Below are 26,782 nucleotides of genomic sequence, written 5' to 3'. Positions count from 1 at the left end.
CAGCTGCAGGATTTTCCCATCTCCCAGAATCTTGCGCCTTCGGCATTTAGGTGCACACTTTCCAGCATTTCCAATAACCTAAACATTTTCGATTTATAAGTGTCCACCTTCGTTCTCTCATTCGGAAATAGAATAGATGATAATATTTTCTCCCAATTCAGTCCTGTGAAACAACCTCACTTCTCCTCCTGTCTTTTCCTCCCCCAACTCCTAGACTTCCCTTTGGTAGCGAGCTGGTATTGCGGGCCCCAGGGCCAAGGAGCTGGTGTTTCCAGGGCCAGAGGGAGAACTGGAAAGGTGGAAACATTACAAAGACAAATGCACTTTATTGATAAGGCAACAGCATTATACAGAGCTGAGGCAGAGACCCTGTCCGGCCAGGGCCACATTCGGAGGGTTGGGGGGAGAGAGGGTTGGTCCTGATTCACATTGAGACACAGGCTGAGGTGTCCCTCCTCATCCTCCTGATGGGTCAGCAGGGAAGGAGGGCAGGGGTTCAGGGTCTAGATTTGCTGTCTAAAATCCAGACCGTCCCCTAGGGGACTAGGTCAGCCTTCAGGGGAGGGGGATGTGGGGTCTGAGCTCAAGCCTGGTGTAGTGAAAAGAGCACTGGGCAGGGAGTCCACAGACCAGGCCCAGCCCTGGAGCTCCTTCTAACCAGCTGTCTGAGCTTAGGGGACCACACCCTTCTCCAAGTGTCGGTTTCCATAGGGAGTTGAACTAGTGTAGGGATTTTTAGGCCTTTTTTCCCCCACTGACCAGCGGGCTAGACCAATGTCTGCTGCGGCTAAAATCCAACAAGGGTCTCTCCCTAATTTGGGAAATAACAGCAGGACAATAACAATAATTGATGTACAGATTTTTTTTACAATGTAAGTTTTTCCCCCATAAATATTTCCTAATCAGTGGTGCCTACTACCTGCTACATTAGAATGTAGTACAAAATGGGGTCTGATTCTGAAAATAACTCATATCTAATAAATGTCAGCCTCGGCCATATAGAAGGTATTGTGCAGTAAGAAACATGGCTGCAGGATGCTTCTCCACCAGAAGAAACACCGGGCCTGGTGGACATGGACTGTGCTCACAGTGGAAGTGTGATTGCTTCTAGGGCTTTCAGAGAACAACAGAGGGTGGAGGCAGCATCCAGGAACTCCTCCCCATTGAGACAGGGAATGCAGTTGTGTTCTCCAAACTCAAGCAACCATCCGAGGGACCCCCCCTCTGGCTCCTGGAGGAAGCCCCTCTGCGGTGACCCCACACGCTTACAACTCACTCACCCGGGGACCCCGCCCCAGAGTAAACAGAGTAAGACTTCCCACCTCCTGGGCTGGGCCAGCCCTGGAAGGGAAAATGGAATTTGACCCTCTTACCACTTTTGAATTTGGGGTGGTGGAGTGAGAAGAAGGGAACCAGACCCACATGACTCCACCCCTAAGAGGCTCCCTCTGCCTAGCCATCAGAGGCCAGCCCACACTCGCTCTACCCACAGTGAGGTGTTGGAGCACTAGCTCCTGGGTCTCTGGGGACCAGCACACTTGCAATACACCTACACGGGTGGGGAGAGCATGGCCTGGGCTGCTGGGGTCTGGGTTCTTCTCTTCCATCCCACCTTGCCAGCTGGAAAAGACATGGCCCCGCTGGTAAGCCAAGAGTATGCCCATCTCAAGATCACCCTTGACCATCCTAGGATGAGGTCTCTCTGGTACCCGCGGCCATGGTTCTCTCTCTCCTGGGTGGGAACTAAGGTACTGGAAGGGTGAGGATGAGGATGCTGCTTGGCATTTCTCTGCAACCCGGGGGCAATTCTGTCTTGCCATGTAGATGGTTGGGAGGAGAGCTCTCGCCTCCACCAACCTCTTAGATGCAGGTCAAGGAGCCATGGGCTTGGAGACAGGGACAGCTGTGGCCACCATCTACCATTCTGCTGTGGGGCTGGGTTTGCCTGTCTCCCACTTCCTGGGCCCTGCTCTCATCCTCTGTGGGCCTCTCAGTGGGTGAGCTGTGGCCTTAGTGGCTGGCCCCTGCCGTGGGGAGAAAGCCCACCTTACCATAGCTACTTCTGGGAAGAATGTTACCATAGCAGTGGGATGAAGGTGGGCACTGAAGTGTTAGGCGAGTGCCCCTTGGCCAGCAGAGGTGGGTGAGGAGGGAGTTGTGACCTTTGTCACCTTGGTTTTGGTCATCCTTGGCAGTGAGTGTCCTAGGCAGGCCAGGGGCAGGAAGGCAAAGGGAGAAGACCCCATCATGGCACGCTGCCCTGGGACAGAACAGCACAGCTTGGCTGCAGAGTAGGATGGGGGTGGGGGGTGGGGTTTTTGGCTAGTGATGTATGGTGGGTGGGGCAGGGGAAGGAGATCCCCACAAGGTTATGGATGGATGGGCCTGGAGTGGGGGGAGGTACAGGTATCTCTGTCCCTGAGGAATGGATGCATTTCTCCTGTCTGACTGTTCCCTCAGCATCAGCCAGCAGCCACTTTTGGAATGGTAGGGTCATCCCTGGGCAAGGCCCCACCTTCAACGTCTGCCCTCTGCCCCCACTTGAGTTTCTGTGTCAAATAAACAGCAATTCCTCATGACTGAGGTCTCAAGGGATGTGGGGGGGGGGGGTAGCCTGTGGCCTGCAGGAAAGGGAGCCTGGTGTTAGGTTGGGCAGGAGACAGGGGTTGGGTGGGGAGGGGAGGTGGGAGAGGAAGGGCTGAATTCCACGGGGTGAGGGAGGGTTGGTGTGGCAGCAGCCAGCTCCAGACCAGGGCACAAGGCCCCAGAGGAACAGCCCCACCCAAGAGCCACTGCAGGCCATCCTAGTCAGGAAATCTCATTGCCAAACACCTCCAGCACAAGGGGTGTGAGCTTCATGCTGCACTCGGGCTGGAAGGAGAGGCAGCGGTACTGCTTGGAGTGCTCCTCATTGAGGCTACGCAGGTCGGCCAGCTTCTGGATCATCTTGGCGTACAGCAGGTGGCTGCCTGGGGGCGGGTGGCGGCAGCGGATGTAGGTCTGCAGTGTGTTGGACAGGCGGTCTTGGATGGCCTCAACCAGCGCAGCATCCTGCACCCCGGGACGGTCTGCGAGCACAGGGAGACAGGAGAAGTCACAGGAGCTTGGAGCCAGGTCCCTTAATATTTCAATCTCCCCAGTACCCCTATGCCCAGACAGACACACAGCCTCAGCAGCCTCCTAGGTCACCCCTGTATGACTGCTGACCTGTGACCCCACAGTCCTCCCTCAAGCCTCTCAACCACTTCCGCTTGCATTTAGGATCAAGCCCCATGTCTCACCTGACCCCATCTCCAGCTCAACTCTCTCCCTCTGTCTCTGTGCTTTCTTTCTTTCTTTCTTTCTTCTTTCTTTTTTTCTTTCAGATTTTATTTATTTATTCATGAGAGACACAGAGAGAGAGAGAGGCAGAGACATAGGCAGAGGGAGAAGCAGGCTCCTCACAGGGAGCCCAATGTGTGACTCAATCCCCAGACCCCAGGATCATGCCCTGAGCCGAAGGCAGATAGATGCTTGATCACTGAGCCACCCAGGCATCCCTATGCTCCCTCTTCCCATCAGTATCTTGATGTGCCATGCTCTTTGGCCTCCAGGCTTCACATTTGTGTTCCCTCTGCCTGAACTTAGCTCTTGTATCTTTGCCTCTTACAAATCTTTTGGATAACAGCTTAAAAGATCTTCCTCAAGAGGGCCATTCCTGATGAGAATGGGCCCCTATCTCTAGTCCTTAGACTGCATCAAATTCTCTCCCTCTATTATACCCTGCTATAGTATCATACATGTCTTTATTTTTAAAAACGCATCACATTAAAATTATCAATAATAGTGATTGTTTAATGTTTCCTCCTATACATCATGGAATAAAAGTCCGTGTCCTGTTTGCTGCTGAATCCCAAAGCCCAGCACAGCTCCTGATACCTAGCAGGTGCTTGAGAAATTTTTGCTGGATATATGAAGGAATGAATGCGTGAATCTGGCTGGGCAGGGAGAGGGGAGCCCATATTCCCTTCATGGGTCCCCAGCCCATCCCTGATCAGAGGCCATTTGCTTGTTCCGTCAACATAGGCAGAGGCAGGGCTGCCCCCTTTAGGCCTCATCACCCATATAATATCCCCAGGACCACAATAACCTCCTCCTCAGCTTGTCTCTCTCTCTCCTCCTACCCCAACAAACAGAAGAAGAGCTGAAGGACCAGATTGAGCACACTGCCTCCAAAATCTGTCAGGTAATCTTTCTAGGCAGAACCATCTTATAAGCCCCAAGTTTTTATACCTTACCCCACAGGTGATCTCAAGTGGCAGCAAAGTTCAGTCCAGTTCACACAAAGGCAGAACCTGAGTACTGGGAACATCTAGACCTGTCTGTGTCCTGAGAAACCCCATTTATCTGGTTCCTCAGAGTCCCACCTGTGAATTACCTGTGGTCTCAGGGCCAAAGGCAGTGAGGGACCCCTCAACATACACATATCATATGGGCTGTGCAAAACCAGAAAAGTGGGTGTTTCTTAATCTTTCTCTTCTATTGCTCACTCCGCCCTCCAGACCACCCTGCTGGCCCTCAGCAGGGCTTAGTGCTTCATATTCCCCCTTCCCAGGTTCCCAAATTCCTCATACCTGGGGAGAGAATGCAGATGGCCATGAGCAGGACATGCTCCTCCTCATGCAAGTTCAGCTTCTTCAGTCCCACCTGGAACTTGATGAGGGGCTCAATCAGCTCCAGGCTGTGTCCGGCTGTGAGAGAGATGGCCAGAAGCTGTGGGCAGAACTGAGGAGCCACCTACCCAAACCATCCCTCCAACCCCACCCACCTCCAACCCTGCCTAGGTCTGCCTTTCACCCTTCTCTCCCTGTTGCTGCCTAATCCCTCCTATGTGCCTCATCAGGGTCTATGACCCCCAGAAAGGGCAGGGCCAGATTCTGGGAGCTGGAGAGGGCGGAGGTGGGGCCCAAAGGTACCTTTGGCCACATCACTGACTCGGTACTTGTAGTCCTGGCTGCCACAGGTCCAGGACATGTCGTCCATGATGAAGGACTGGTTGGAGCGCAACATGATGACCTCGATGGCACTTGATTTCAGCAGCACAATCTGGTCCTCAGAAGTGAGGTCTCTGCCAGGGAGGGCAGGGAGGAGTCAGGTTACTGGTCAAGAACTTCAAGTCACGCAAATCAGTGGAGTGCCCTGGGTCCTTCATTGAGGAGTTGGTGGTCTGATCAGAAAGGGAAAAACTTGTTCCTGATGGAGAACAACTCAAGGCTGTGATTGGACAGCAAGGCTGGAAGTAAATGAGCTCACTTACTAAGGCAGGGAAAGCCCAGGGACCCACCAAGTGTCCCCGGCCTAAGTGGCCAGAGCTGTTAGGGACAAGAAGAGCCTGAGGACGCCCTCAGGGTTACAGTGTGAATATGGAGGTATGGTCACAGTCATCTTCAACTCCTCTCATGCCTTCTTCTTCTCCCCCTCCTGTCCTCTCGTCCTTCTCAGAAGTAAAGCTCAGCCAACTCTGTCTCCAGGACATCTCTGGAGCCCTTGGCCTCCTTCCCACCACCTCTGGGACCGTTCTGGTTCACAGCTCCATCATCTTTGTCAGTTGCCTGTTACTCGCACTCTGGGATCCCATCGCCGTTGGGTCTCTCTTCCATGTTGCTTATGGTGACTGTAGGGAGATATCGCCTGGGCTCGGAAACCCTCACTGACTTTCAACCCCCTCAGGATCAAGCCCGCACTCCATCGCCTGGCTTCAACCTGTCTGTCCAGCCCTCTTCCCTTCACAAACTCCACCAACCCTCTATCCTAGCAACTTCAGACCACTCCCTGTTCAACATTGTGCGCGTTCTTACTCCAGCTTGCCTCTGGGCACGTGACAGCTCCAGCCAAGGAAGCCCTTTCTCCTCTCCTGCACCACCACGTCTTCCTGACTCTGAAGCCAGTGAGATGTCTGTCAGATTCCCTGCCACCCGGTGACCTTTAGGAGAATAGAGCCATTTCTTCATGGCCTGCGGCTTGCACGCCTGCTTTGCCCTTTCTCCTTCAGCTCTGCTCTTCATGGGCTTGTCTGCAGCTTGAACTGTAAGCTACTTGAGGGCCAACACCACTTCAATCACCTCAGTGTTGCCCACACTAGATTATTGAGCCCTGAGCACAACGAGAAGGTCAGTAACTGCGTGCTGATGAGTCAAGAGGCCAATGACTAGTTCCACTCTTCTGAGTCACTAGCTGGGCTTGCCTGAACAATGACAAAGAACAAGCAGCACCCACAGATCTGCTTGCTTCCAGTTTTCCCTCCTTTTCTCTCCCTGAGTGTCTAGTTCCACCTGGATATCCTGTGGAAGGGCTGCCATCCTCTCCGTGGCTGCACTTTGCTACATAGAAAGGTGGGAACTGGGTGTTCACTGATGAGAGTTCCGTATCAACAGGGGACAGGTGATGGCTAGGATGGCCACAAAGGGTCTGCCCTGAAAAAAATCTCAAAGCCCTAGAGTTGGAAGGCTTTGTGATCTTAAAGGCATGTGATCCATTTCCTTCTTCAGCATTCCCTACAGATGCAGGGTCCTTCTGGGGCCAGGATACTGGTGGTCTCTGGATGTAGCCATGAGGTTGTTAACCTCTGGGTTACCAGCTTCTTCTGCTATTGAGCTGCATCCACTGCTTATGGTTCTGTCCTCTCAAGGAACACAGAACCAGACTTCTCCATTAGCCATGGGACATCTTTTAATCATTTAAAGAAAGTTACCATGCTCCTCTGCATCTTCTCCTGGACAGACAGCCCCAGTGACACGGGGTCACACACCTCACCACCTTTGTCACTTTTCTCCTGATGCTCAATACACAAAAATAAACACTGATGCCTCATTGGGGATTTACCTCATTATACAATAAAAGATGCTCATTATTAAATCTTTGCAAAATACAGGAAAAATATAAAAGCAAATAAAAATTGCTCATAACCACAATGACCATTTGGGTGTATTTCCTTCCTATCTTTTTTTTAAAATGCAAATCTCTCTCTTTTTTTAAAAGAAGTTACTTATTTATTTGTGAGAGGAAAGGAGAGAAAAAGAGCGTGCACCTGCACACACGAGCATGTGAGTTGGGGGGAGGGAGCAGAAGACGAGAACCCTCAAGCAGACCCTCTGCTGAAGTGTGGAGCCTGTCTTGGGGCTCCATCTCAGGACGCATGAGCTCACGACCTGAGCAGAAACCGAGTCTGATGCCCAATCAACTGAGCCACCCGGATGCCTTGCCAATCTCTCTTTTTAAAACATACTTGAGTTCATAGCAATTCTGTGTCCCATTTCCTACACCATGAACATTTCTTTAGCCCAGTCCATAACGAGTTGCATACAATTACAGCTTACCAACATACTACAAGTTATTTAACCAGTCTTCCCGCCACCTATTTTGGGACATTTTGGGTGCTTCTAATTTTTGCCATTTTAAGCAATTCTGTAAGGCATTTCTTTGTATGTAACCTTTTGTTCAATGGCCCATTCGAAATGGATGGCCAGAAGGGAACCAGCATCCACTTGTGCCTTGCCAGAGAGACTTTAGTGGTACCTTGCTGCTGTGATCCAGGCACGCTGCTTCTATGAAAGCAAACCTAGAACGGCCTCACATTATGGCCCAGCAATTCACAGACTTTCTATGTGCGACTCATAGCCAGCAGAGGGGACAGTAGTGGGTGGGGGTACAGGTGGAAATGAAGGGGAAATCGGTCAGAGATCTCCTTCCTGCTGACAGGTGCCAGCTCAGGCTCCCTGCCTCCTCCCCGGACCTGGGTAATATTTATATACCCTGATCGGTTTTCACACCGGTGGCCGGCTGCTTCTGGGCACCTGTGAGGCACTCTGGAGACGTGCCACTATCTGGTCTTCCCGGCCCCTCCTCGCCGGCATTCCCACGGTACCTCCAGCAGGCCTCTTTGGGTTCTTATCTCTTCACCGCAATTGTCTCAATGTCTATCTCTCCCATCAGACACTGAGCCCTGGAGGCCAGGAACTGTGTCCTAGTTAGCTTGTATCCTTCACAGCTTATGGAGGAAAGCTGTTTGTTATACTAGGAGACCAAGGGGATACAGAGGAAAGAACACGGGAAGAGGGACACACTGTGACCTCAGGCCTCTGACCAGGAAGGAGCCCCTGGGAATAGAAATGGTAGTGAGGTCAAAGGCCTTTTGCCCATAGGGCTGGGCTCTAGCTGGTTCGGCCTGGTCCCTCTTCATCTCTCTTTGCAACGAAACTTGGAGGTCCTTGGTTCTTAGATCCCAGATCGCTCCTGACCATTTGGATGCTGCTTCGGAGACCACTTCCTCCAGGCCTTCCTTCTGAGGCACTGAGGCAGGGAGATTTGTGGGGTGCAGGCTGAGAGGCTGAGGGAGGGGAGGTGGGAAGCAGGAGCAGGGCCCAGGCCTTGACCACAGTGCAGTTCACACCCAGCACGGCCCATTCGGTTCCGCCCCACTTTGGTCCCACGCCTGCGCTGGAGTCTCAGCCTGCCCCCGCCACCCCCCCTGCACTCACCCACACAGAAGTCTCATCCTGCCCTCCCCACACCCTCCACCCCTGCCTACAGGCAGCAGGATCAAAGACACCAGGGCCATAGCCACTGTTCTTTCACTTCTTAGAACAACAGAACCCTGAAGCACAGAAACCAGCAGAGCTGGGGAGCTGTGGGGCTGGCCCCCCCTGGGGCCCACCGGAGCCGGGCCTTTGGCCTCCATCCAGGCCCGACATCACCTCCATCCAGTCACAGAGAGTATCCACACCAGTGTCTCCCCCACCCCCAGAGCTCTTGGTAAGGCCTGCTCCATTTTTACTGGAACATCTTCCATTCTGAGACTTCCTAAGTCAGTCTGGAGAGAGAAAAGCCAACCCAAGCATGGGTAGGATCAATGTAACCGATTTTGGATCAGCAGCTGGATTGGGTCAGTGGCGGCTCCTATATACCTTACTTTGGCCATGCCTGCCCAGCTAGGCTAGGGAGCCCTGGAAAATGAGGCCGGATACGGAAGCCAGGGGGCAGACTACAACTCATTCCTGGAGAGAGACTTTAGGGGTGGGTTGTGCTACTTGTGTCAGGGTGTGTGAGGCAAGGGGAAGGGCCAGGGGCCAAGGGCATGGGAGAAAAACGGAGGTTTGGGTTACTACAGGGCGGGGGTTGCATTGGGGTCATCCGGTTAAATGGATGGTTTTTTTGAAGGACAGCTTTGCCATGTGTGCAATCCTAGCCACCACTTCGAAGCAGCAAATCTGAGCCTCTGGACAGAGCTGGGGGGCCCTGTACTCCAGCTCCCCTACCAGGCTAAGAGAAATGAGGACTGCTCTCTAGAACTAGGATAGGAGCCAGGTGCTACCATGTTTCCATCGGCACCTTGAAGTGTTTTTGTCTTTAGCTGTTTACACAAAACAAGACTTTGGAACAGACCTAGTTTGCAAACACTAAGTAGAAGAGTGTGGGAGGGAGCTGGAACTCGTGCTAAGCGGAATGTGTTGTCAGTTCCAAGGAAAGGCTCTGGAGGGTAAATCCCAGGCCCAGTGCAATCCTGAGCTCACAGGTGACACTCAGTAGCTCACTCCTCCTGGATGCCACAGTGGCCCTTGTTCCTACTGCGACCAAAATGGGCAAAGCAGTAAGGACATCTCAAGGGCGGCGGGATGCAGGAAGCGAGTTTGATGTTTTTACAATCTTTACAATTCTTTACAATTTTCAAATGAATTCCTGGGGGAAGAGCATAGGAGAACCTCTGGCATCTGGGTTGCTGAGGCAAAAATAACACAGAGCCCGGCTGTCTCAGGGCGGACACAAACTGGGAAGAACTGGGCTTGGCTCTCTGAGTGATCACCAACTAGCTGTCAATGCAGTCATTGAGACACTAACTTGTGGCTTCCTCGCGTGGCAGAGAGAGTCACCAAACAATAAATAGCACGTTGCGTTGAGTTTCATTCAGAGCGGGCCAATGTCAAATAATTTGGGGACTCCCAGAATTCCAGCACTGAATCTGAGCATCAGCATCTAGAAAGCACTCACAAGCCCCTTCTGCTGGCAACTGCAAATACTTCGCCTTGAACTCAGGCTAACAGCGCTTACTAGTGATTTCTTCCTTTCTATTTCTCAACCACATTGTATATATATATATTGCATGGCAATGCTCCAAATGGTGTAATAATATGGGAATATAGATATAACTACCTCCCAACATTCCTCTAAAAGCGTCTACACTCTCTTACTTTAAGAATATTTAACGACGCATGCACAGCTATTTAAATAGAAGTATACGTGTCATTATTATTATTTTTTTTATACGTGTCATTATTACCAAAACAATGAAACAGCTGAATGAATGAGATGCATCAATGAATCTAAAACTCAGGATCTTTACTCCAGTAGAATTCCTTACACCTGTTTTGGCAAAAGGTCTCAGTATGGTGAGGGAAAGGCCTTTTCACAGAAATTTGAGTGAAGGAGGTCCAGGTTATGCGTGCTAGGAAATCTGTCTTTCTCTGGGATCCCTAAATTATTTCGCAAGTCCCTTGTGCAACACCCCTTCTCCTATCATCTCATTTTGGTTTCAGATTTTGGTGTGGAGGGTTAATGAAGGTTTAATTTAAAGGGTTAACATGAGGATTAGACCCAAGCCAGCTAAAGTGTCCACAGCAGTGAACTTGGAAATCTAGACCTTGGCTCTGACACATACTGGCTCTGAGACTAGAAAATGATCCTGACTGGCCACTGAACCTCTCTGGGCTTCTGTTCTGTCATCCAGAAACTGTGGGGTTTGGATAGCTCTCCAATGCTGGCCTGCTGAATAATGCTGGATGGGCTGTACTTCTCAGACATTGTGATGTAGGCGGTCTGGGGTAGGGTCTGGGTCTCTATTTGGGGAAGCGGTGGATTGGTGATCTCCACCAATCTAGGATTCTGACTCTTACCTGAACCCTGGAATCATCTTGGCAAAGCCGATGACCTTTTGGATGCTGTAACTGACCAGGTCAGCTAGGTGGGGCAGCATGGAGAGCTGGGACAGGTCCAGGGTCAGAGAAGAGTCATCTGAGTCTTCTTCCCTCAGATCCAGATTGGAGAAGCTGGTTGGCTCCATCACGTCTGAGGAAGGATGAGGAAAGAGAAAGAGCTGCTGATACTTGAGTCAGGTGCCCTCCTCCTTGGCCCTGTGAGGACCTCCCATGCCCTAGCGTCAGGGCTAGCCAGGAATGCCATAGTGACTGCCTGTCTCCAAGGTCATTCTTCAGCCCAGCCTTTCTTCTAAGACTCCCCCTGGCTTTTCTTGCAAGCAGAGCAAGGCACTAAAATCAAAGACCAGAGATACTCCAAGAAATGAGATTTCCTCAAGCCATGATTTTGTAGATCACATGTTGTTTCTAATGACCTCAATTCAAAAATGAATTTGGAACCAATGAACTTATGGAAAACAATGTTCAACCTCACTAATGATCAAATGACTGCGGAATAGAACATCTACACTGTCACCTATAAACTAGAAACAAATATGTTTAAATGTGGATGCCAGTGTTTGTAAGATGCAGGGAATTAGGCAACCCTTGTGCCATGCGGCGCTAAACGAAGCATAAATTTGTGCAAAGTAATCAGAGAGCGATTTGACTACAGGCACCAGAAGCCTCCAATTATGTATATTCTTTGACCAGTAATCCTACTTCCATAAATTCATCATAAGGAAAAAAATCTGGAATAAGTGCAAATATTTAGCCACAAGCATACTGTTATCTTAATGAAAATCTGGGACACAATCTAGATTAGATATGCTATTGAACATTCATGCCCCAGAATACTAATCAGTCTTTAAGCATGATATTCTAGAAGTATATTGAATGACATGAAAATGATATATAATGTACTGTTAAAAGAAAAAAGAAAATTACCAGATTTTGTATAGCATAATCTCACTTGTAAATATACAAATGCATTTAAAGAAAAAAAAAAGTGGGAAATAGATATATCACAGTGTTAATAGTGATTACCTTTGGGTAGTGGGTTTAAAGATTTTACATATAAAATAAATAAAATCCTTAAAAAGGGGAGAGATGGGGCAGCCCGGGTGGCTCAGCAGTTTAGCGCCGCCTTCAGCCCAGGGTCTGATCCTGGAGACCAGGGATTGTGTCCCACATTGGGCTCCCTGCATGGAGCCTGCTTCTCCCTCTGCCTGTGTCTCTGCCTCTCTCTCTGTCTCTCATGAATAAATAAACGAAATCTTAAAAAAAAAAAAAAAGGTGGAGGGGGGAGATGCCTGGGTGGCTCAGTTGGTTAATCATCTGCCTTCGGCTCAGGTCATAATCCCAGGACCCTGGGATTGAGCCCCACATCGGGCTCCCTACTCAATGGGAAGTTTGCTTCTCCCTCTCCTGCTGCCCCTCACTCCCTCTCTGCCCCACTTGTATTCTCTTGCTCTCTCTCACTCAAATAAATAAAATCTTTTAAATATTTTACATTTATAAAAATCTTTATTTTATATGTATATAACTAGCTTATCTTATCTGAATGCCTACAATAAACATGTATTACTTCTGCTTAATATTTTTAATTAAGAGTGCCAATGAGTTTGAATCTTATTTATTTTGATTTATTTTTGAAAGATGGTATCTATTTATTCAGGAGAGACAGAGAGACAGAGACCTAGGCAGAGGGAGAAATAGGCTCCCCATGGGGAGCCCAATGTGGGACTTGATCCCAGGACCCTGGAATCACAACCTGAGCCAAATGCAGACACCCAACCACTGGGCCACCCAGGTGCCCCTATTTATTTATTTTTATATTAAGTAATCTCTATGCCCAACATGGGGCTTGAATTCATGGCTCCAAGATCAAGAACTACATGCTACAACCACTGAGCCGGGCACCCCTTTAAAATAAATAGATGCTATCCTGAACATACCACCAGTGGGGCTGAGCACCTCATATCAATTAACCTATGAGGGTATCAAAACTCCCAAATAATACGGGATTATTAAAAGCTGAATGTATAACATGTAGACTGATCCTCATTGATGCAAATACATATCCCACCAAGGGAAAAGAGCAGCCAAGTGGGGAGAGAAGATGAACACTTGAGAAGAATCCCTATAAGACAAAGGGCTCCAAGGGTCCGTCAATCTCTGCAAGGGTCACAGCTTCCCTCTAGTCCCTGACCACGTTACTCCCGGGTGGGTAGACACCATGTCTGGCTCCACTGCTATCCTTTCCTGTCCATCTGACACTGAGACCCTCTCCACCTCTTTTGGATCTGGGCACAGATCCATCAATAAGTCTGGAAGGACCATATCTGAGGGTCCTCATTCCCCAGAGGAAAGGGGTTTTCCCACGCCTGCCCTCCTGTGGGATCCACGCACAAGGTGGTAGGGTTGGGTGAGAGGCAGAGGGATGAAGGACAGGGGGAGAGGGAGGATGGAACAGGAAGTTGGAGAAGACGGTAGGGATGGACCATAAGGAGGAGCTGGAGATGACGCGTGCTATAGGGGTCCCCCAGAGCTTGGGATGGGGGGAAGGGAAGCTGCAATGGGCCCCAGTGTTCTCCTTCTACCCCAAACCTTTGATGACTATGGTCAATGATACTGTTTTGTACATCTGAAAGTTGGTAAGAGGGTGGATCTTAAAAATTCTCATCACAAGGAAAAAAAAAAACTTTGTAACTCTGAGATGATGGGTAGTAACTATACTTACCTAATCATTTTGTAATTTATACATGTATCAAACTATTGTGTAGCACACACCTAAAACTAATACAATTAGTTCTATGTCAATTATATCTCAATAAATATATTGGATACTGGGAAAAAAAAAAAAAAAACCCAAACCAGAATCCCCTAAAAGGCCTAGGCTCAAAATATCATTTAAAGGAATCAGATTACGCACATGGAGGGGGCAGGAGCAGAAGCCTGGCAGGAAGGAAAGAGCAGGGACTCCCCAGACAGACCCTGCCCGGCCAGACCCCAGCTTGGCTTCTTCCCCAGCATGGGCCCTCGGGCTACTTAGCCCTGAGCTGTAGAAAACGGGGGTTGACCTGAGGACACTGTGTGGCACACAGTATGGCAGTGCTGTCCTCTCATCCACAGCCAAGGACAGGTGGGCTGTGGAAGCTCTGGGCTCTTGCTGGGCTCCGCTGGCAGGGCAGGGGCCGTGGGGGCTCACCCAGAGGGGCCGGGTAGGGACCCTGGCTGGGCGGGGGCTGCGGGGGGGCTCACCCAGGGGGCCGGGTAGGGACTCTGGCTGGGCGGGGGCCACGGGGGTTCACCCAGAGGGGCCGGGTAGGGACCACTGGCGGGGTGGGGGCCGTGAGGGGCTCACCCAGAAGGGCCGGGTAGGGACCCTGGCTGGGCGGGGGCTGCGGGGGGCTCACCCAGAGAAGCCGGGTAGGGACCACTGGCGGGGTGGGGGCCGCAAGGGGCTCACCTAGAGGGGCCGGGTAGTGATCCGAGCAGGAGGAAGAGGAGTCCCCGGAGACGCTGGGCGTGTGGGCCGAGGAGGGCCTGGACGAATGGCTCCCTCCACCCCCATCTCCACGAACTGGAGGCTGCAAGGGAAAGCCGGAGCATCAGAAGCGCACATTTGGGGCCACCCTCCCACCCTGCCCCGGATCTCCAACAGGAGGCTTGGAGGAAGGCCTGCGGGGGCGGAGGCCTCCCCAGGGCCAGAGCAGCCTCCACCGCTGCCCGGTGCTGGCTGCCCCCCGCGGCCCTCCGTCCCTCTCCCCCGCCCGGCTCCCACCCCGCGGCTCATCGTCCAGGCCACGTACCCGGAACTGGGTGAAGTCGGCATAGGTGGGGTCGTAGGTCTTGTGGTGGGCATCCAGCAGGATGGCGATGATGCGCTGCTGCTCCTCCGACAGCTTGGGCCGCAGACTGTCCCTCAAGGCTTCCTCCTCCTTCCGCTTCAGGATCATCTCCCGCTTCCGCTGCACCTCCTCATCCGTCAAGATGACTGTGGGGCAGGAAGGGGGATGTTGGGGGGACTGAGCCTGCAGCTCCCCTTACTCCAGGTGCTAAAGGCAAACAGATGGGAGGGGCCAATCCCCTCACCCTCCACCCTCAGAGCTCCTAAGGCCCGGCACTTACTGCCATGGGGGGCTCCAAGCCCACTATAAAGGTGGAAAATTGGGTTTCCTATTGAAAAGGCAGGTGCATGAGAGAGGAGGAAAAAGGATCTGAGAGGTGGGATGGTCAGGCATTATTAGCGAGTCTGGGTTCTCAGAAGCAAGTGATATGACTCTGGGCAAACTGAACTCTCGAGGCTTTGGTTACCCCACTAATCCAACAAAAAGTTTGCTCCATAAAACCTCTATTAAGGTCGCTTTGTGGTTCCTTCCTCCAAAAAGTGTGTGCATGTGGGGCGGCAGGGTGATACCCCCTACCTTGAAGGGTGGACAGTTTTGAGAACTGAATGCCTAACACAGAGCAGCTGCTCATTAAATGTTGGTTCCTGTCTTTTCCCCCTCACATTCGTTGCCCACGATCTTGAGGGAGACACTGGGGGAGGAAGGGTGGGAGTCCCTCTGTGGCCAGTCCCAGGGTCGGAAGCCAGGACATGCTGAAAGACCCTTCTACACGGGCATTTCCACGTCCAAGTTTCCAGGCATGGGCGTTTGATCTACTCTGACCAACTTAGAAAGACTTTGCTTCTTTGGTTCCCTGCAAAACAACCTCTCCTCCAGCCTGTCCAGTCTTGACAGTTCTGCCCAAGGAAGTCTTTGAGCCCTCTGGAAGTCCCGAAGATAACACCTTGAAGCTCCGATCTGCAGCTGTCTCCAGCTGCTAGCCAGGGTGTCTGATGACGGGGAGACCCTCCACCACCATCATGCTGTGCGGGGGCTTCCGCGGTGGTGCCCACCTCACCGTGCTGGGCCGCTGCCCGGGAGGGCAGGGCTGTGAGCAGGGATGCCTGGCACGGCAGCCAGGCAAACAGACCTCCTGGCCAGGGCTTGCAGAGTGCTGACGGCAGGAGTGGGCACTGGGGCCCTTGGCCTGTAGCTACTTGCTCTGTGCTGGTGTTGCCAGCACTTCTGCCCACAGAACTGGGGAGTTTCACAAGAGCAGGGAAAGGAACCAGAACCCCAGAGTGGGTGGGTGCTGGGCTTCAGGAGAGGCCCACCAGCCCAGACCCCTCAGGTGTGGGTGTGGGGGAGAACGAAAGAAGCTTCTGGGAGGTGAGGGAGAGCCTATGGGGGGCGGGGGGGAGGTGGGAGTGGGTAACCAGGGGCGAAGGATGGCAAGTTCCCTCCATAGCTGAGGTAAGCCATACTAAGAGGAGGACTGGGGGAGGCCACGCCCAGGTGAGTGACTCACCTGCCCAAAGAGCTGCCAACCCTCTCCCACAGTGGGTGTCTGCTCAGACCCCAAGAGGTCAAGTGGGGTGGAAGAGTAAGGAGCAAGGAGTGTTCCATTCAAGGCAAGGTACGAGGCCCTTACCTGGGGAATCCAAGAATAGGTGTCTGATCGTCCCTGCTCACCTGAGGGTGGGTGCAGGAGGTGGTGGGGTGTGAGGGAGGGAGCTCTGCGATTCATGCCACGGGCATCCGTGGACACGCTTCTCGGCTTGACAGGGCTTTGATAATCTCTTGTGATTCTATGATGTCACTCTCCTGCTCAGAAACTTTTTCTGGATCCTTGCTGTTTACTGTGCTCCAAATTAAAGTCAAGATTCCCCAAGATTTTACTTTTTCCTAACCTTCCAACCTCATTTCCTAGTGCCTCTGGACACAGCTTCTGTGACTATGCTGAGATTACTGACGGGCGAACATGACCCATTCTGTCTCGCCAATGCATTTCCACTTACGCGGGATGCCTGTCCAGCTGGGCCCTCCCTCCCCAGCAGCTGTGCAAGTTCTATCTATTCTTTTATGTATATATATATATATATATATATATATATATATATATATATATATATTTTAATTTATTTATTCATGACAGACACATAAAGAGATAGGCAGAGGGAGAAGCAGGCTCCACGCAGGGAGCCTGATATGGGACTCGATCCTGGGGCTCCAGGATCATACCCTGGGCCGAAGCAGGCGCTCAACCGCTGAGCCGCCCAGGTGTCCCGAGTTCTATCCTTTCTTCAGCATCCAACCCATAGCCCTCTTTCACCATGAAGCCTTTCTGGATTGCCCTGATCTGTACTGAGCTTTCATTTCTTATTTCTGTGGTATGTCCTGTCTTTCCCACGCACATTGGCACCCAAGTGTCTTCCACTCCGTAATATTTCTGGTTAGTACAGGCTCCAATAAATGCCCATATAGAGAGAAACTAGGACGTTCAAGATCTTTCTTTTCTTTTTTTTTTTTTTTCAGATCTTTCACTAGAACTATAGGCTCCCTGTGTTTCCCCCTTAATGGCCAGCCCAGCGAGGCTTCCTGGCCATGGTGTTTGCTCAATAGTCTGAGAGATTGGACACCCAACACATCCACACTGATCATACCTACGAAGCTCTAGCCATCGTCCTTTGCTCAGAAAATGACAGGGAGAAGTGCACTACTACATGTGCCTTACGATGTGAGGATGGCACACATCAAATGCCTGTCCGCTGGGGAACTGAACCCAGCTTACCCTTTCAATTTACATAATTGCGACTGAAATATTTTCAAGATAGAATAAGGTTCTTATAACAGAACACCTGTAACATTGTATAACCTTTTCTTGGTGATTCAGAGGTATCATTCAGAACAATTACTGGACTTTGCAGGAACAAGGTTATGACCTCAGAATTGTACAGGGCTGTGTCCATGCACCGTATGACTCAGCCTGCTATGATCTGGAGCTCTTGTGCTCCTTTGCATCGCTTTCGGTCTCCCCCTCTCTGGTAAGCTACGTGTTGTCTCTTCTTATGGGTGCCTGCCTGTAGAAGGGGACCTTTCTTCCCCTTAGCAGTTATCTTCTAGTCTGCTGGGGAGCTGGAAATCCTGGTGGTCAAGTTTTATGTAAGAAAAAAAAATCATATTAATAAAAATGGATTAAAAATAGAATTTTTTTTTTTTTATGATAGTCACAGAGAGAGAGAGAGAGGCGCAGAGACACAGGCAGAGGGAGAAGCAGGCTCCATGCACCGGGAGCCTGATGTGGGATTCGATCCCGGGTCTCCAGGATCACGCCCTGGGCCAAAGGCAGGCGCCAAACCGCTGCGCCACCCAGGGATCCCAAAAATAGAATTTTTAATGTACTGGGCACTCTGCTAAATGCTTCTTAAATATTAGCTTACATATATTTAGTCCTCATAACAACCTTTTAGCGCAGGTGCAATTATCCCCATTTTGCAGATGAGGGACCTGAGCCCCAGAGGCTACGCACTTTGCTTAAAGTCACACGGCTAACACGTGCTGAAGCTGGTACCCAGGCCTGGGCATTACAGTTCTAGAGTTCATGGTTGTAACTATTGCCCCATACCCCCTCTGATTATAATTGGCTATGGTTGCTCAGTAGGACTCTTGTCCTCAGCCATGGAACACACAAAGTGTTCCAATCCATCTGAAGAGTATGAAAAAAAAAATAAAGTAGCAAAGTTTGTAAATGATTTGCTCCAAAAGTTAAGAAGATTCAAGGTTAACCTTATGACATTGTTCCTCTCAATCCCTGTATCAAACAGTGACTGCCATCCGGCGTGCAGTACTAGAGAAAGAAATGCTGAGATCTGGCATTTTCTAACAGGGCTGCCAATCCACCGGCCTCCCTCCAGGCAATGGTGTCTGAAGACTAAATCATAAGTCTCTCCCATGTGCAGATGCTGCTGTGATTTATGAAATAAGTCTTTTTTTTTAAGGGAGCTACTAATTTAATAAGAAAAATTTAAAAAATCGTTTTCTCAATGAATTGCTACTGAGAATGCCATTACTATCTTGTAGGAGGACACCTGTTTTGCAGTAGAGAAGAGCACACAGGTTCTGAAAGAGCATTTGAAGGGCTCTCCAATGAATAAAGCACAGGAGCTGTGTCCAAGGACTTCGTGAGACCCATAGGGCGGGCTGTTCAGTAGCTTCTTTGCCTTCCTTCTCAGGTCCTTGCTGAGCGCAAATATGACTCTGCACACATTTATTCCCATGCAAGATGCTCTCTGTTTCATGAAGTCTAGAATTGCGGTTGGAAGTCAAGATCTGGAAGCATGAACAACTTAAAAACACTTCAAGTTGCCCCAGGTGGCCTAAGGGCAACATCAGACAAGAGAATATAACGTGTTTCCAAATGAATGACATAGACAATATCAGATTTGGGAGATATTCCGGACCTGTAGACCAGTGGGAGATGTAGAGATGCAAAGAAGCATCACAGGGAGCTAATATTTAGTCATTCAACACGTATTTATTGAGCAGCTGCATTGGGCCAGGTGCTGTGCTAATGTGGAGTAGGAAAGACCTACATCTGTAAAAACATTAAGCAAAGGAACATATAGGTGTTTCTATGCAGGACAGGCCACCAAGAAGCAAGAAGTTGACCATGAAATGTCTCAGGCTCCATGGACAAGGTCAAGTCATCTAAGACTTGAAGAGAGAGAAAGGGAGTCTTGGATGGAAACGGTCCCTGGAGCCCATCCCTGAGGGCAGCAGGCAGTGGAGGAGCCCTGGCCCCTGGGGGTGGGCCTTTGGAAGCAAAGAGACCATCTTAGTAGCTTAGAAGCATGAAATCTGAATTCCTCGGAGCTTCCCCTAATCTATGAAAGAAACAACAGAAGTATTTACCTATTTAGGGATTCCTGTGAGAATCTGATAAGAAAGCTCGCGTGCTCCATGCAGTATCTGGCACTGGGTAGGCGCTCGATAAACATTTGTCCTCAGACCCATTCCCTTCCCTTCCTGGGCTTCCTTTAGGGAAGGGCCCTTCTCTAACCCCTGCCAGAAGGCAGCCTGCGTTTGCAGCTCCCTTCCTAGGGAGCCCTGGGGTGTCCTGTGGTTTTACAAATGTTGACACAAAATTGTCTCTGGGAGGTTGAGCCTCAAGGCAACCACGGCCCACATGATACATGAGCAGCTCTCCTAGGGAGCTCGAGGCCCAGACCATTCTGACAGACGCCTTTAAGCTGGGCTAGCGCGAGGCAGAGAACCATAGCCTTTCCCGAAGGACCTTCCCTTCGAGTAGTGGAAAGAACGAGCCTAGTGCTGGCTCAAGGTTTTCATTTAACTGGAGCTCTGGGGCCCAGACTACAGGTCCCCGCACTGGCACCCTGAGAGTGGGGGACACAGGGCGGCCCCGGGCAGATGGCGGGGTGGGGCCCAGGGCTCTGTTGGGGAAGACTGGGGCTGTGTCTGGGGTGGCTGGAGCACAGAGATGTCGGGGGCTGGGGGTGGGCGTCTACTTCGGGATTGCTGGCCCCCCTCAGCACATGGTGTTCATGGGCAGGGGCACCGGACGCACCCAAAACCTGTTCATCGCCAGCGGTGCAGTGTTCGCTTTGGGGACCAGGGGAGATCTGGAAGCAGGCATGGAGACTTGCTTTCTGACCCCGATCCTGATATTTTTACCTTTGTCACTCCCAGATGATTTCTAAGTGTTCTTCCCATTCTGAGTTGTTAGAACATCCCCTTCCTCCTGAGACGTAGGAAAGGAGCCTCTGGGACAGCAGTGAGGCTGGCCCCGACCAGAACTTCTGGGGCAGAGTCTTACTGACTCCCAGTGGTGGAACTGCACCGTTCTTGGTTGGCAGGAGCCGCAGAGCCAGGAGAACGTGTGCCCCTCGGGGTAGGAGCAGGGGCTGTGCACCCCGCATCTTGTTTGTGGCCACCCTAGGGCCTCGCACACAGCAGGCCGCACTAAGCCAATGTGTGAGGAGCCCCATGAGCACCAGGCCTCGGCCTCCTCTGCTCCAGGATAAACACAGGAGTCGGGCGGGGCAGGGGACCGGGCTAGGAGAGATCAGCATGTCCAGGCCTGCGCACTACTGTGGGGGCGAGGAGGAACAACAGCCTGGAAACTTTTCCAAGGCCTGCCAGTGTTGACTGGGGAGCTGGGATCAGGAGTGAAGGGCTGTGACCCACCAGAGGGTAACCTGCCTCTGTTCCCCAACAACAGAGAATTTTTCTTTCCAACAAGGAGGAAATTTTCTATCCCCTGAGCCCTGTCCTGTGACTCTTCCCTTGTTCTGGACGTATCTTCCCTGTACCTGCTTCCCTCACCCCCCAAAGCAATAGCCCCATAGCCAGGAGGGCCTGCATCTGAGCGCCCTTCCTAAGCCTCCTCAGGTCCGCAGCTTAGCGGGGCATAAGCCCTGTCCCAGGGCCAAGGACGGGATCAGTGTGCAGACTGCAGACAGGAGTGAGCAAGAGGCAGCAGGGGGGCCGGGTGTGCAGAGGGCACCTGTGCCCAGGCCGGCCCACAGCTCTGGTCTCCAGCCCAGGGAGGGCCTGACCAGCCCCTCCTAGGCGCTACTGAATTCGATGGCTGTTCTGGTTACCAAGTAACTGTACCAGAGCTCAGATGCAAAGTCCAGGGGTTGTTTTTAACTGAGGGTTGGAACAAATGAATCTGCCATTCGTCCTCTCCTCCGACCCCAGAGCTGGACAGGATGTCCTATAGGACCGCCCTTCTCTCTCCATCTGGATCCAGAGGGTCATCCTAGAGTCCAGTGCTCCCCCTCACAGGCTCTTTCCCCCTGGTCTTCCCTGGTCTCCAGCCCCCAGATCTGCCCGTGGGGCCAGAGTGGCTGGAAGGCTGGGGCAGGGTGGCACCCGATGCCAGCCAGGCTCTGCATATTTATTCTCTCCATCACTCCTGCCCTTCCCCAGCCTCAGCAGCTCACTCTCCCAAAGTCCAAAGAACCCTGGGTCCTTGGGCCTTGCCTTTTCCCGGGAGGTCGAGGAACAGGGAGGTGAGAATAGTGACGCCGTCCTGGAGGAGGACCCATCTGGGAGATGGGTCACACGGGAGAGGGTGAGGCCCCTCCCAGGACTCTGTGACACAGATCCCCAAGAGGCTCGCAGGACCCCCTTGGGGCCTCTGACCCTGCTGTCCTGGCCGCAGCGCCCCAGCTCCAGGCTCTGGGTGCCTGTAGCCCCAGGGGAGCCGCACGCAGCCCGGTGGGGCCAAAGCTGCCCGAAGAGCAGCTCAAACGGTCCCCCTCCCGGGCCACCCCTGCCCTGGGCCCGGAACACTCACACTCCTTCATCATGCCGATGTCCACACAGCGCTTGAGCCGGCAGGCCTGGCAGTGGCGGCGGTTGTCCTTGGTGATACGACAGTCCCCGTTAAAGGGACAAGTGAACAGCGCCTTCCGCTTCATGCTTCGCCTGCCCGGGGAGAGAGCACATGCCACCTCCGGGTCACCCACCTGCCAGTCTCAGCCCTGGCTGCCTGCAGGGGCTGGGACCCCCGAGCCCTGCCCACAACCCCCCCACCGCCTGGGTCTCCATGTCTCCCACAGAGGACGTGGGGCCCAGCCCTAGGCCCCCTCAGCAGCCACCACTCCCCACCTCTACACTCTGGGTGCCTCCTCCTTCTTTCCCTGCTACTCTGCTCCCATCATTGCTTTGATTTCCTTTTTTTTTTTTTTTTTTTAAGATTTGAAAGGATTTATTATTACTTTTATTTTTTATTTTTTAAAAGATTTTATTTATTTTTGAGAGAGAGACAGAGACAGAGAGACAGAAAGACAGAGAGGCAGAGACACAGCAGAAGGAGAAGCAGGCTCCACGCAGGGAGCCTGACATGGGACTCTATTTTTTTTTTTTTAAAGTGAGCTCTATACCCAATGTGGGGCTTGAATTCATGACCCTGAGATCAAGAGTCACCTGCTGTACCAACTGAGCCAGCCTGGCGCCCCTGATTTACTTTTATGATACTCTACTTCCCACGCTCTTTTTTTTTTTTTTTTAATTACACAGGAAACGTGAGTGAATTAACCTAGTGAAACTTTTTTTAAATATGAAAATCTGCAGAGCAGCCCTCACTGCTTCTAGGGAGCCGCTTGGGGAGGTGAGGACGCTGGTGGAGGCTTTAAGTCATCCAGAGTCTGGAGATCTATGACTAGAGCATCCCCGGTCCAGGGACAGACACGTGCGCAGGTGCATGGAGAAGGGAGAAAGGGCCCCAACTATAGCTTGAGGCATCCAGATAACACACCCAGAGAGAAAAGGCCAGATGAGTGGGTGGGAGACCTCAGGTCTGGCCTTGGCCTTTTGAGAGGCAGAGGAAACAAGGGCTTTGCCAGGACAGAGACCTACCACAGGCTCTTAGCTACGAAGCCGGTACCCCCAGGGCCCCTGGTATCCTATGTAAAATCACACGTGTGCACGCGTGTACATACACGTGTGCCCATGCGTGCATGAGCAAGCTTGAACACTGCACCCCATGGGACTTTTGGGAAGCTTCCCATGTCCTAGAGGTTCCTCATACTCTTCCCAGCCCTAGCAGGTGCAGGCCCCACTTTTTTTTTTTTTTTTTTTTTTGCCCTGGAACAAGTGACAGGATTTGGTTGGGGAAAGATGGTAGCAAAATCCCTTTCTCTGTGAGCAGCAGCATCTTCCGAGGAGATGCTCAAGTCTTTAAGTAAAAGCCCAGGCCCAACCATTTCCCTCTCTCAGAGGTGAGCCGGTCACACACTAGTTATGTTTCTTGGTTATGTTTCTTCACTGTTCACATTCGCTAGAAGACATTCGGGGTTTAGGGCAAACATACTCATCAGTTGACCTGGACAGAAGGGGAGCAAACCAACTTGACCCATGGGCTGGAGGAGAAGAGAACATAGAAATGACCTGCAGCAGTCACAGGCAATCAGACTCCCAAGAGACTATTGGCGTATGTCCTCGTTTTATAGGTGAGACTACCGAGGGGAGGAAACTCATCAGTGAGGTGATTTGGCAAGAAGTGAAGGCTCCCCCGTTGGCTGTTGGAGATGTGAGGCTCAGCTTTTGGCTTCTTGGTTGGAGCCTACCGCTCTCATCCCTAGAAACTCAAGCTGCTCAATGAAATGGAGCCCACAGGCCAACAGCTCAAGGCCCATGAGGTGGCTGCTCTTGGTTTGGGACCTGGGCCCCCAGCACTTTCCTGTTACCTGTTTCCTGACCCAAAGGGCACCCCCACTCCCCGCCCCACCCCAGTAGATGGGTCTATGTGGGAAGGTGGGATAACATAAAGCTATTGGGGTAGAGTCCAGCCCACCAACGCCACACCCACCCTGTGGTGACTGCCCAGAGACTGTATCAGGCTTTTGTCTACCTTTATGGAAACAGACAGCCTTTCTCCTTGGGCCTCCATCCATCTATTGCCGCTCTCCAGAGGGACAGGCAAATATGGAGGTACCTTGGCTACCCCGAAATGAGAGGCTACCATCACCACAGGACATGAGATTGATTCACCCCTTTACTCCTTCCCACTCATGGTTTCTGAGGCTCTGGCTGTTACCACAAATGTTCAGGTCCCAGAATGCCCGTAACTCTCTAAACTTACTCAAAGGCCAGAAGTTTCTAATTCAGAGTAAACTCTCATTTCCCTTTTTTTTTTTTGTTGGTTTTTTGTTTTGTTTTGTTTTTTTACAACCAGGCATTCTGCCCAGGAGCTCAGGGTCGGTCCTATCCTCCCACCCGCTGTCTTGTCTGGCTCAGAGCTCTTCCTGTGAATTCTCCAGGGCTTTGGGGACCAAAAGGAGCACCTCCAGACACATGAGCCAGAGCATCCCACCAATCCTGCGCTGGGGGCCAAGAGTTTCCTGACGCCCCAGCTGGGAGGCAGCCCCGCATCCCCCACGTCTATTGCTCTGTCCGTGGGCTCTAGTGCGCCTGTCTCTGACTCTCACGGGTGGGCATCTCCCCAGCTGCAAGGTTGCTCAGAAAGAGGTTGTGGCACTTCACCACCTTTCTTTTGTTTTCCTCACTGTAAATCTGAAGCCCAGCCCAGGCTTCCACACATAGAAGAGTTGGAGGTGGCCACTCAGCCCAGCTTTGCCTGACAACAGGAATGGACTCCAATGAGGTTGGTTGGGTAGGAATCCCCCAAAATGCAGGGCTGGCTTAAAAGAAAATACTGGGAGGAAAAACACCAGTGTCCTTGCTTCCAGCTTTGCAGTTACAGAAGGGAAGGGAGCTCATGAATACTAAGAGGCAAAGGAGGAGGAGGAGAAAGAGAAGAAAGGGAGGAAGGGAGGGAGGGAGGGAGGGAGGGAGGGAGAGGGAGGGGAGAGGAGGGGAGGAAAGGAAGGAAGAAAAAAAATGCTAAAAGTCCTTCTGGCCAGGTACACTATCCCCACAGCAAGGCTCAGATCTAGGGTAAGAATGCCACACAGGTGTGTGCTCTTCACCCTTTGCCATACTTCGTCCCAAAGCCCACCAACTGTGCAACACGTCTCCACGCTATTTGAGTGATGCAGAAAGCAGCCTGTAAATTTATGGAGCTCTTAAATTATTATTATGAAAAATTATACTAATTTTTTCATACTATACTAATTATACCAAGCTCTTCCTTGGCTCCTCTAGATACAGAATCAGAGAAAAGACCCCGGAGTTGTACCCAGGGAGATGGAGGTTAGCGAGCACGAAGAGCTGTCACACTCTGGAGTGTCGATCAGTGTTCAGGGGATGGAAAGCTCCCTCACCAGCTCCAGCAGGCAGACCCAGGTCCTCCCCCAAACCAGCTTTCAGGTGCGTCCAGCCCAGTATAGTTGCCAGGGCTGTGGGTCCCGTGGGCTCTGGGGCCCAGTTCTTCCCCATTCTCCCGCCTTCTAGGGGCACTTCCACGCATGTGGCTGTCATCTAGCCTCTGCCCGTGAGGAGTCAGGGCAGGCAGATGGGCCAGCTCTGGCTCTGTGCTTTGTCCCGAAGATCCACACCCCATGCCCTGCCTTCCTCCCAATGCTAATTGCTTGTGAGCTGGTTTGGTTTTGAGAAACAAGAGCTGCGAGTTTCCATGGGAGCGCATTGCCTTAGCTGCTCTCTGAGCCTGGACCCTGTCATCCTCTGGGTGGTTGGCAATTATATCCCAGCTCAGGAAGGAGGGGTTGGGGTGGTGCAACCGGACTAAATATAAACACAGTTTCTAGAAAGTCAGGGGTGAGAGAGGACATTGACCAATTCATCAAAACATGACAGACAGGCTATTCACAGAAGCATGAAGTGCCTGGGGCCAGGGTCTCCAGCCTGGGTAGGTGGCCCTATCGTCAGAGACACACCTTATAAAACCCAAGCCTGGGGCCCAGTGCCAGCTCTGGCTTTGTCTCCACTGCCACTCTGAGTATCTGGATACCAGAGCCTGATGGAGTGCCTTCTGTGAAAGGCCTACATGGTCTGATAGGTGGGACCTACATGGCACATTTGTATGTGGCAGCATCAAGGGCTTCCCCAGTGGGGGGGGGGGGGGCTTAAAAACCAACCATAAAGGAAGCTACTTTAACACTATGGTAAAGAGCACGAGGCCTTTTTTTTGGAGGCCAGTTTGGCAACATGTAAAACACTCGGAGCCTTTAAGGCAGCAAATCTACTTCCAGGAATTCATCATGCGAATAAATCAGTCCACGGGCCCAAAGGCACGTGCGTAAAGGTGGTCACTGCAGCCCTGTACGGAGAAGCAGAGGACGGAGCCTGAATGCTCATCAAAAGAGAAGGGTCCGTTACACCATAGTGCATCTGCACAAAGCGATGGGGCTGTGGAAAGGACAGAGGAAGAACGTGGACCCGGGAACTAGACCGAGCAAACATTCTGTAGTAGGTCAGAGCAAGATGCAAGAGGGCGAGGACTGTGTACTCCCATCGTCCTGTGCAGGTGTGAGTGTGCGCGCACACCACGTGAACCCAGACACACGCTTTTTTATATAAAGAGTTTGGAAGTGAACACAATGAGCTGGTCACAGCGAC

At 51.6% G+C, this 26,782-nt stretch overlaps 1 protein-coding gene across 2 annotated transcripts in view; it reads right to left on the bottom strand.

Moving 5' to 3' along the window:
- Positions 1-306: 306 nt before the first annotated feature.
- The window catches only part of VDR (vitamin D receptor), a 56,728-nt gene continuing 30,252 nt past the window's right edge, over positions 307-26,782 (bottom strand). For both annotated transcript variants that reach the window (XM_077870311.1, XM_077870312.1), the window contains 7 exons: positions 22,098-22,228; positions 14,759-14,943; positions 14,416-14,536; positions 10,926-11,097; positions 4,956-5,107; positions 4,614-4,730; positions 307-3,068 (listed from right to left, as the gene is read on the bottom strand). In XM_077870311.1, coding sequence (XP_077726437.1) covers positions 2,809-3,068; positions 4,614-4,730; positions 4,956-5,107; positions 10,926-11,097; positions 14,416-14,536; positions 14,759-14,943; positions 22,098-22,228 — 1,138 coding nt within the window. In that variant the 3' untranslated portion in view covers positions 307-2,808. The remainder of the gene's footprint in view (positions 3,069-4,613; positions 4,731-4,955; positions 5,108-10,925; positions 11,098-14,415; positions 14,537-14,758; positions 14,944-22,097; positions 22,229-26,782) is intronic.

Source organism: Canis aureus, chromosome 25, assembly GCF_053574225.1.
Source record: "Canis aureus isolate CA01 chromosome 25, VMU_Caureus_v.1.0, whole genome shotgun sequence".
Lineage (NCBI taxonomy): Eukaryota > Metazoa > Chordata > Mammalia > Carnivora > Canidae > Canis > Canis aureus.
This window is presented reverse-complemented; position numbering and strand designations above follow the sequence as displayed.